The following is a 12,469-nucleotide window of genomic DNA, read 5'->3' on the forward strand; positions in this document are numbered from 1 at the left end:
AGATCATTTAAGATAAATACAGTATTTTAATGGTAAGACATCAAGCATCTACATTTTAATCATAATTAATACAAATCATCATATGTTCATCACCTTTCCTCCACCAACATGTGCCCTTTATTCCTAATCTAAATAGTTTTTAGCATCAAGACCCTGCACTCTTAAAGGGTTCCATGGCCCAGTTGATAGTACTCTGGACTTCCAGTCTGTGAGATATGAGTTCATTCCTCTGTCATACAAGATTGATGGGATTTTATAGTGTTGTGATATAGACATAGGCTGGCCACCTGCCACACCAGTCCCCTGGGCTATGCAAATTGTGAGGAATGGTTTAAATCATTATAAATTATCCTCTAGTTTATTGAGATATTTCAATTAATATTTTTTTATTATTATATATATTTATGATAGCAATTTAATGTTACATGCACAATAAACTCACCAATATCTGAGGCAGCAACACACAACAATGAAAGAGATAAAGCCAATAAAGAGAACAATCATGAGAGCAATGAGACCAGCCAGGCGGGCATCAACCTCTTCCCTCACTGCCACAATTGATGCCGGCTAAAACAGAATGGATTGTGTCATTCTTCATATATGGATTATGTCATTTTTCATATATGGATTATGTCATTCTTCATATAGAGTACATATTTATGTGAAAAATTAAAGAAGACAAAATTTCTGAAACAATTAAAAGAAAGGTTTTCCAATTCCAACAGCATATTATCAAACATAAGAGACTTAAAAGTATGAACACATATGTTGTATTGGTCTACTGTACTTACAAAGACATTCTCAATAAAAAATGAGTTTGAGCTATTGGTAAGAGTGGCATATCCCTGATCCATTCGCTTAAGCACCACAGGCACAGGCATCACTTGCTCAGTCTGATTTACGACGTGGACCAACATGTCAGCTCTATGAGACAAAAAATATATTAGAATTATCATCTTAAATAGTTTCTCTCCTACTTTAAAATTTTAAAATGTATTAGCATAATTTTCACATTATTTGCAATATAAGATGGTATCAGTAGATCAGTGATATAAACAGTGCTGAGCCATATTTGAAGCACAGATTGGTGTTACATACCTCTCACGGTTGACAGTATTGTCAGGGTTTACATGATATCTAATTTCATCTACGACTGCTGTTCCTTTAGCAACCTGTAGTGGTGAGAGTCATTATCATTGGTAATGTGCTTCATTCAAAATAAAAATGCTAGAAATATAGGAACAATAAAAAAATCATGATACTCTATGGGTATCTCTTGAGATACAATTGTTTGAGATGTAAATATTTCCGAAATTGACACCACTATTTCAAGAAACGAAAGCATCCCTAGCTTATACAAATTTGGGTCTAGACAAAAGTTCAAATTATGCATGCTGGGAGTCACTAATCAAGTCCCACAAGCCTGCATCTTTCCTTCTGCCATTGATTGTATGTTTGAAGTGATCTCTCTTTATCCATGTGTATTCACATCATCCTTTTGTTACAACTTTCATAATGGCAACCAAGCATTCTGTTGAACCATCAGCTACCTGTACTACACCTTACAAACCACAAAACTGAAAGTATTTAAGTGTCATGAATGTGGTGATGGCCCTACCAAGATTGGGAAAGACCTGTGTCTGGCTGCTTCTACTGTGGCCACAATTTACAAGCATGCTGTGATGAGATGGACAACCCTCCTCATTTTGGTGAGTGCCAAAGGCCTTTACTCAGCCCACCCCTGCTCACCCCCTTATGGTGGTGAGCCCAGACTACCCTCCCATAATGTAGTAATACACTAAAGATAAACAGTATTTTATTAAAAAATTTCATGTGTTTGGTCGTAAATTAAGAGGAGTTGTGTACTATTCATCATTAGTTAGGTAGTTTTTGTTCTTGTTTGTAAACTGATTTCATGTTCTTGGGGTATGATATTAAGGTATTTTTGTTATTGGGGAACCAAACCCTACTTTTTCCATATGTTTTTCTATTTGTATACTAATATGAAAATTCATCTAACTTTTTTTTTTGGGGGGGGGGGGGAACTAACCCATTTGTATCTCGGGGGATACCTGTACACTCAAAATGTAAGACCATCATTTTAAAGAAATCAATCTGTAAGAATTATGGGAATAAAAGAAAATAAATCCTCCTTTAGAAATTGAAAGGACTAAGCGTTGATTTAATATGAAACCTTATAATAATGTTAATGCTCATAGAAGAAAAATGCACTGTTATGCTGGTCATCTTCAACCTTTTATGGTAATTTTTGCAAGTTTGTATGAGTTGGCCATTGTTACTAAATCAAAGATCTCGAGTAATTTATGACTCTCAAGTGTCACAGTTACTGGTAACTTGTCTTCCCTTGGCCCACCTGTGAAAGAGTCGCAGCAATGTCCTCTTGACGACGAACTACTTCTTCAGGGGGTTGGGCAAGGACAACTCTTACTAGGTCTTCTCTCTCCCAAACCCACACCTGATAAAATGATGCATAAACTAACAAAAAAATTGAATTTCATTCTACATAAATATTATAAGCACAACACTCACAGCATGTACAGTAAACACATGCATGTTATTAACTCTTAAATACATTCTTAAATACATATACTTAAATACATATACAGCTACTCCTCGATTTACGACATACTCAACCTACAACCACCCGGACATACGACAGCCTCAGTTGCACCAAAATTTTGTCAAATTACGTATTTTCGAGTCCCAACGTTAGTGATTGCGCTGTTTACTGACAAAATTTTTGTTTGTAATTCACTTTAAAATGGCTGGCAAGCTTAAAAGTGAGAGTTTTGTGGTGCTGAGAAGAAAAAGAGACAACCATTTTAGATTTTCTATGTATTATTTAAGCATTTTCGACTTACGACCAATTCGACTTACGACCAATTCGACTTACGACCTGGATTTGGGTCCCTAACCCCGTCGTAAGTCGAGGAGCAGCTGTATAATGAACATTGCATAAAGCTGGCACAACACTGAAAATTTTCTTCACATATACTGTACAGAAATAAAATACAGTGATCCCTCAGTTAACGAGCGCCTCAGTTAACGAAATTTCGGTTTATGAATTACCTTCCATAAGATTCTTAACTTCGGTTAACGAGCATTCCCTCGATTAACGAATTCCTTACGAGCACCCCTCAACATGTTTTTGCTTGCACAATAGCTGTCATATTAGTCCGCCAATACAGTAATCGGTTCTACGGCTTAAATTCCTTACTATTTTAGTAAATATCAAGAAGTTTGTACTATTCAATAATTTTAAAAGTCTTATATTAAAATTTTTAGTAATTTTAACAATTATTTAATATAATTTAAGTACAGGGAAACTAGTTTTTAGCGCGCCAAACAGCCTGTCAACACACCATACAGACGTCAGTCTCTGTGTCTTTTCAGTGGAGGTAACATCTTACTTCAGACTCTCTTCAACATAAACGTTTTTTTTTCTGTGTTTCCAGTCAAATTATTGGTCATTCTGAAGTTTATTTTACATATTGACAATATATAATGCAGTGCAGTGTTGATTTAAAGAAAATAATCTTGAATTACACCAAGTGAACTAAAATTTTATGGGTGAAATGGCGCCATGGGGTGACTTCTCTTCCACCCCAATGCCTTCTCTTCTCCCTTCTCCTCCACCCCCATTCTAATTCCCATCATCATCATCATCCAGGAGCCTTGTATTGTACATACACACCTCAAAGTAAGTGTGCTTTACTACCTTTTTTGTTGACTTTAGGCAATTTTCGGTGAGCTGGAACCAATTACCAAAAACCCATTGAAACAATAGTTTCGGTTAACGAATTTTTCGGTTAACGAGCAACCTTCTTTTACGAATTGTGCTCGTTAACTGAGGGACCACTATAAAAACACTACAGAGACAGACGGACATCACAAAGAGGAAGATGCCTGAATAAAAGTTAGTGACACAGTACAGTAATATCTCCGTTAGCTGGGATCCCTCGAACCTGAAACTCTCCGATAGCCGGAATTTAAATTTTCTCGGAAAATTGTTCCCAAAGCCAGAATTTTCCGAAAAATTCCGGTTTTGGGAACTATTTCCCAAGGGGCACATTTTCCGGAGAATTCAGAGAAAATTTTCCTGATACACGGAAAATTCTGGAAAATTCCGGAGATGGGGGAGTTTTTTTCTGGGTTTGAGGGATGAAAATCAGGTACATTTTCTGGAAATTTTGAGACAAATTTTCCATTACCCGGAAAATTACAGAAAATTACGTGGATGAGGGATATTTTTCCGGGTTCGAGAGATAATGTAATGGACAATTTCTGGAACTTCCGAGAACATTTTCCGTTACCCAGAAAATTACGGAAAATTTTGAGGATGAGGGATATTTTTAACGGCTTAGAGTGAGTCGTCTCGTTACCTGGAAATCTCTCATTCCCGGAAGTGCTCTGCACCAATTGTTCCGGCTAACGGGGATATCACAGTCCTGTACAGTATATGAAATATCCAAAACATTTAGGATATAAAATACTCACTGTATTGTACAATAGAATCTGGTTTTATAAGTGAAAATAACTGATACTCTACATGTAACAAAAGACTTCATGAAAAGAAAGTGCATTCACATGGAAGAAAGGCCAAGAAATGTGAGAATAAAATGAAGTTTATTTAGCTGTAACAAACAACCACATGATGTCTTCTGTGATGGAGAGACAGACAGAACAGTGCAAACTAATAAAGCCAGCCTTAAATGTACATCATTGGTGGGGTTATAGTTATAATATGCAATTAGTCATAACTGATGAACATATCATTGACAGACAACCCAAAATAGAAAAGGAGTGATTAGGAAATCTCACCAATTTGAATCATAGAAAGACACAGGTGACTTTTTCAGTAAAAATTTGGAAGTTTTTGACAATTAAGAGTCATGTGACATTACTTTAACTGAGATAAAGTTTTAAGTGCATATAGATTAATAAGATCTTTTTCATTTATATTTTTAATTTTTTTTTACGCTTATTTTTTCCGCCCCCTAGGCCCTGTGGGCTATTCCCCGTAAAAAAAAAAGTAGGATTAAAACTCACATTGACACTGCAGGTGGCAGTGCGATATGGCGGTGCCTCCTCCTTTGCTTGCAGTTGGAGGAGGAAGCGGTGGCGGCGGTACTGGGACATGAGGGAGGCAGTGGTGAGCTTACCATCTTGTGTGATGTTGAATGGTGATGGAATAATGGAGCCGATGGCCTTAGTTTCTCCTGTGGTAGAGAAGGTAGCTTATTATTTTCATGTTTTTGAGAATACAGGAAATAAAATATTTTTAATATCTCTGTTGATAAAGGTCCAGCAAGGGATGACAAGAGCTGTTAGAGTTGATTCACAAGCTGAAAAACTCTGTCATAAATTAAACTACCTTCCACTGCATGTAATGTGAAATAAGGCTTTTCACTGCTCAGAAAATGTATATAGTTGTTAATTAACTTTCCTTCTTTCTAATCCCTTTAAATTCCAGTATATCTAACACATACAATTTATTAAGATTAACTTGTACTGTATTTCTATTTCAAGTAGCTATCTTTACTTTCTTCACTAGTCTTGCATCACTCCCCATTACTATTTACATTTACATGTATTCCTCAATTAATACACTTAACAAAATAAAGATAATAAAATAAACTCATAAATCAATCTCTCAGCCTTTTAATTACATAAAATTAGATAATGTAAAAATAGTTGAACACCTTATTCTTGAAGATATTATGAAGCCTATAGAGTTTTGTAACAAGTTTGTTTGAGTGATGAATTTTCTGTATTCAATTACTTTCAGTAAGAAAAAATAAATGCTCTATAGGTAACACACATCAAAGTGACTCACCTGGTCTGAAGAGATTGGATGCTCTGATAGAGTATGTCAGAGTGCCATTAAGGCCAGCATCCCCATCAACAGCACTCACCATTCTCACAAATCTATCAACCTCTGCTTCATATGACACCCCTGTAACAGAGACAGCAAACAACTTCAATAGAAATACACCTTTATGTCATTGTGCTCCTACTTAAAACAGTGAATATTCTCAAATACCCTGTAGAATATAGATATTGGTAGAGTGATTTTCACATGGTGTCCATTATTAAAATTGTGCTTTAATCTAGATACAGTAAGTCCTCGTTTAACGATGGCCTGCTTAATGTTGTTTCGGTACTACGTCGCTAATCTTTAGATACCAAAAATTTGTTTAATCTCCTAATGACTCAGTACAATGTCGTTTTGCTTCGTCAAGGACTACTTTTTATGGCGCATCACCCTCTCTCATCTGGCCGCACTACGCTCTCTCGGCTCGGCGCAGAGTCTCAGTGACTCACCACCCTCCTCCTCTCCTGCCCTCTTCCACTCCCACCCTCCTCCTCGGCTCCCGCCATACTACTCCCCTCCCGCCATCCGCCTCCTCCGCTTCATTACCCACCACACACATAACTCTACCACCTCCGCCCATCGGTGAGTACCAATACAAATTTATTAGTTATACAGTGGGGTATGCTATAACAAATCTAATTGGTTCTAGAACCTTGTTCGTTATAGCATTCGTTTGTTATAGGATTAATCCGTTCCAGGCCCCCAAATACAACCACTTAACACTGAAAAATATAATATAAAATTGTAAAAATTGTAAAAAAGTGCATAAATATGCATCTAAACCCCTGAAATAAAGAATATCATTAATATTTGTAATAATAAAACAATAAATTAGAAAAAAAAAATTAAATTATGTTCGTTGTAGGAGTTTCGTTCGTTATAGCATTCTCAATTTTATAGGTAAAACCGTTCGTTATAGGAATATTCGTAGTAGGATCCGTTCGTTATAGCATACCCCACTGTATAAGTAAGCACTATTTTCTATAGAAATGGCAATGATTTTCTGTATATGTAATGTATTTCGTGGGGCAAAGGGAAGCTCAGGAACATAACTCCAGTATTTTATCTATTTCTTATGGGGAAAATTGATCTGCTTAACATTGTCTTGTACAATGTCGCATTTTGGGGAACATAACCCCGACGTTAAGCAAGGGCTTACCGTACAATAAATATAAGCCTAAAATTCTTCAGAACTTAATGATTTACATATAGTAATTAAATCAGTTCCCTACAATACTACACTCTTCAAGTTGTATTGTTTCTCTGTAAAAAATAATTCCTAAGTTAGATAAAACTTCCAGACCAGAGTATTTTTCACACTTCAAGGGTTTATTGTCTTCTGTAAATAGATTGTCATTATATACATTATTTCAACATGTCCTAAATGTCCCATTTCTATTTTGTGCCAAGACAGAGACCATTTAAACATTAACTGGTGCTTTCATGGCAAAAGACCACCCAACTGTAAGTTACTTCTTCCAAATAACAGGTTATTATGTCTGCAAGGATGAACATGAACATACCTAAAAAATTTCCTCCATTTACAGTTTATTTTAATTAGATCAATATGAAAAGGTACCACAAGTCACAAATGTAGAGTCCAAGGCATGGCAAACAACTTTACATCAAGTATCCAAGGGACCAAATTTACCCTCAGTTACATTAAACTTACTTAGAACATTTGGTTAACTCACCGGCATAATAAGCTTCACTAATAAATCGTGGTGGTGTGTCGTTCTCATCTTCAATGTTGACAGTGATGATGGCTAGCGTTGGATCTTCTTCATTATATAAGACTTCTTGGTTTGGGTCAAAAATAAAATTAGGGTCATTGGTGGCCTTGACCACGAGTGTGTATGAAGCTCTCTGCTCCCGGTCAAGAACAGCATTGGTGTAGAGTTTGCCATGAAGTTTGTCCAGGTAGAAGCTCTCGTGGGCATTACCAGAGACCAAGTAATAGAAAACCTTAGCGTTGATTCCTGAATCAGGGTCCACAGCAAGAAGTTGACCTGTGTTAATGGGATTAATATGAATCAATGTGTCTTTATATTCTTGCAATAAGAATATTATCTTAAAAAGAACTAAATCCCTTTTATATATTTTTACTGTATACTATAAATATCTGTGACTATTATCCTGTTCCTATTCTAGTTTTAACACACACACACACACACACACTTCATCCTTGACCACTGACGGGTCAAGACGGGTCAGACGCACCTGGCGCTGCTCAGCAGCAGCCACGTCAACTGTTATGTTGGCCCATACCAACTCCCTCCCCTGAACCCTCCTCCCCACCGGAATATCAACAAGTTCTCGCCAGAAGTTACTATTTCATTTGGGAAAGGAATGGAACCAGTGTTGAATAGTGGTGAACAGTGCTTAAGTCAGTGAAAAACAACTCGGCAGTTGAGTCTGAGCCAAGCTAACCTTCACACAGTAAGGTCCCAGGTACCCAGTGATAATTCCCCTTGTACTGCGCACATCATTGCCATTCCTAAAAACCCATTTTAATTCATATTACGCTACATAACATTCAAATCCACCGCGCTTGTAGAATCTCAGGAGAGACGTGTTTTTCCCATCTGTTTTACCCTCAGGATCACTCCCAGTAAGTCCCGCCTTCGAACACAGTTGTCACTACGTTTATTGCACTCTCTACTGGCAAATGCAACCTTGAATTAGTCTGTGTAAATCAACTTTAGTAATTCGCCAGACTTTTGTCAACTGAGGGTCATCCTTGAATGAGTAACAGTTAGATTGTTTGTAATTTCTGTCATTGCGTGAGTAGCGATCGCTGGCAACTCGGGTATATAAACCAGTGCGAGGCGGGAGGAATAAACCTCCCATATCATCTTTCACCTTCGTTCCCAGGTATGTTCTGTGTTTATTAGCATTCAGTTTGATTCAGTCTATTGTAGTGAATATCAGTGTTCATGCTTTAACAGTGGAATTGTCATTCAACCAGTGTACGAAGTAATATAACGTAAATATCTGACGTGGCGAGACTGAAGATTTGTTTGTGACCCACCATGCTTCCCCAAAAAACTTTCCATATCATCTTTCACCTTCGTTCCCAGATCGAGGGTGGGCTTAATTGAAACCCACCGGTCGCTCGGAGCCAGTGGATACCCAGCAGTGGTCAATATAGGAGTGATGGTGCTGATTCGGCATGATTTATCAGCTCCACTCTACCTCGTGGGCCGAGGACCCCAGACCCACCTCGGGTCGGAGTGTAACCGACCACAACAGTAGTTGTTAGAGGCGCCAGTGCTATACCCTGGGACAGGCCTTGGAGTTATGGTCCACAGTGTGGTTGTATGTGTTTGTTAATAATTACCCCATGTTGGGTGGTGGACCCATGTCGGTGTTTGTATCAGTATTAGTGTACTGTGAGTAAGGACAAGGAACTGGTTCTGCTATGTGATGTAATGTGACACCAGTAAGAGGGTGCACTGTAAGAGTGTAATATATGAGTAATTGCTGTTGAGTAAATAAGAAAATAAGTACATAAGAAATACAGAGTCTGCAATAGGCCCAGGAGTTGAGCCTGGTAGTTATATGTTAATAACATCTATTTTCCCCTTCGATTTTATATTAATAAACTTGTTCTTTGAGAATTTTAGGAGTATTCATTTCTCCCACAGTAGTTACCTTTATTTCCGTCCAAGTGACCCTGATATCAGAATTACACTACCCATGTGCCTAGACCATCGACATGCTACCAAGAAGAACTGTGGTTAGGTAGTACCAAAAATGAACTGAAGTGAGTAGAAGGAACATTTGAAAGGACTAAGACAGGTTGTGGTTTCACCCTTCTTTCCCCTTATCGATCTGGTCAATGAAATACCTAACCCAATGCCTAGTCCACTCTGCACGCTACCTAACGAGCTACATGCTGTCCAGAGGGGGTCTGGTGGCAGCGACCCTTAGAAATTAAGATTAGATTTAAGTATTCCCCCTCAGTATTAGTGACCCCAGTCTGGCAGCATACCCTGAGACTCCACGATAGAGAGGCCTGGGACCACACCTCACCCACTTGAGTGAGTGAATTCCTGTGACAACGGACCACGTGGTGTCCCCATTATGCACGACACCGCATAGTGAATGAGTTGCTACAGCATCATGTGAAGTTCCTCATAACACCTGCGAGGGAATTACTACACCACGTGATGCCCCTCATAACACCATCTGTGAGGGAATTACTACACCACATCAGGCCCTCATAACACCATCTGTGAGGGAAGCACTACACCACATCAGGCCCCTCATAACACCATCTGTGAGGGATGCACTACACCACATCAGGCCCCTCATAACACCATCTGTGAGGGAAGCACTACACCACATCAGGCCCCTCATAACACCATCTGTGAGGGAATTACTACATCATCAGGCCCCTCATACACCATCTGTGAGGGAACTACTACATCATCAGGCCCTTCATAACACCATCTGAGAGGGAATTACTACACCACGTCAAGCCCCTCATAACAACACCTGTGAGGGAGTTACTACACTACGTGTCTGCTGTTCAACACCTCAGCTCACATGATCTACGTGTGTAAACATCAATCTGTATGTTCACTGTATATGTTCCTTCACCTTTCTCTAATGAAGGCTTTTGTTAAACCACCAATGTATGTAATAAGTCATTTATGTCCATTGTATATTTTCAGTCTTCGGGCTGCAAACTTTTTCAATAAACCCGTTTTTATTGTTATTCACACACACACACACACACACACACACACACACACACACACACACACACACACACACACACACACACACACACACACACACACACACACACACACACACACACACACACACACACACACACACACACACACACACACACACACACACACACACACACACACACACACACACACACACACACACACACACACACACACACACACACACACACACACACACACACACACACACACACACACACACACACACACACACACACACACACACACACACACACACACACACACACACACACACACACACACACACACACACACACACACACACACACACACACACACACACACACACACACACACACACACACACACACACACACACACACACACACACACACACACACACACACACACACACACACACACACACACACACACACACACACACACACACACACACACACACACACACACACACACACACACACACACACACACACACACACACACACACACACACACACACACACACACACACACACACACACACACACACACACACACACACACACACACACACACACACACACACACACACACACACACACACACACACACACACACACACACACACACACACACACACACACACACACACACACACACACACACACACACACACACACACACACACACACACACACACACACACACACACACACACACACACACACACACACACACACACACACACACACACACACACACACACACACACACACACACACACACACACACACACACACACACACACACACACACACACACACACACACACACACACACACACACACACACACACACACACACACACACACACACACACACACACACACACACACACACACACACACACACACACACACACACACACACACACACACACACACACACACACACACACACACACACACACACACACACACACACACACACACACACACACACACACACACACACACACACACACACACACACACACACACACACACACACACACACACACACACACACACACACACACACACACACACACACACACACACACACACACACACACACACACACACACACACACACACACACACACACACACACACACACACACACACACACACACACACACACACACACACACACACACACACACACACACACACACACACACACACACACACACACACACACACACACACACACACACACACACACACACACACACACACACACACACACACACACACACACACATCATTAATGTAGAGTATTCCCTTACTATCATGCAACTAAATACTGTTAAGAATATTAAGCACTGAATCTAGAGATATTACCAAAATATGATATTAATCAAAATGTGTGTCGCAGTTTTTTATTTCAACATACCAATAAATGTGTGTTTAGCTGTGTTCTCTACAACACTGAAACGGTAAGCTTGTGGCATCCTGTTCTTGGGGAAAACTGGCCGATTATCGTTCATGTCCTCCAAGAGTACTGTCAAGAATCGCAAGGTCTCATAGGATATTGGTGAACCCTGATCCTTGGCCACCAACACCAACTGTTAAGGAAGAGACTTAGGTTAACTTATGGACGAGAAATTGTATTTTATGGACTTCTGTATATATTTCTATCTCCCTTTCTTCCACTCCCGTGCAACAGTAGAAGAGATCATAGGAGAATATTTTGTGGAAGAAACATTGCTCTACATTGTAAAATGTTGTCTGTGCACCATACTAATTTGAAATTTACTCTGCACATCCATCTCCGTCATTATTACCTTGGGAACTCATAC

At 39.4% G+C, this 12,469-nt stretch overlaps 1 protein-coding gene across 1 annotated transcript in view; it reads right to left on the reverse strand.

Moving 5' to 3' along the window:
• Positions 1-12,469, reverse strand: part of LOC121856985 (cadherin-87A-like) — a 77,827-nt gene that overhangs the window by 7,343 nt on the left and 58,015 nt on the right. Inside the window, 8 exon segments of the mRNA XM_042352782.1 lie at positions 443-567; positions 792-924; positions 1,099-1,172; positions 2,375-2,476; positions 5,071-5,240; positions 5,858-5,977; positions 7,591-7,905; positions 12,064-12,235. Coding sequence (XP_042208716.1) covers positions 443-567; positions 792-924; positions 1,099-1,172; positions 2,375-2,476; positions 5,071-5,240; positions 5,858-5,977; positions 7,591-7,905; positions 12,064-12,235 — 1,211 coding nt within the window.

Source organism: Homarus americanus, unplaced genomic scaffold (assembly GCF_018991925.1).
Source record: "Homarus americanus isolate GMGI-L3 unplaced genomic scaffold, GMGI_Hamer_2.0 scaffold44060, whole genome shotgun sequence".
NCBI classification, from domain to species: Eukaryota; Metazoa; Arthropoda; class Malacostraca; order Decapoda; family Nephropidae; genus Homarus; species Homarus americanus.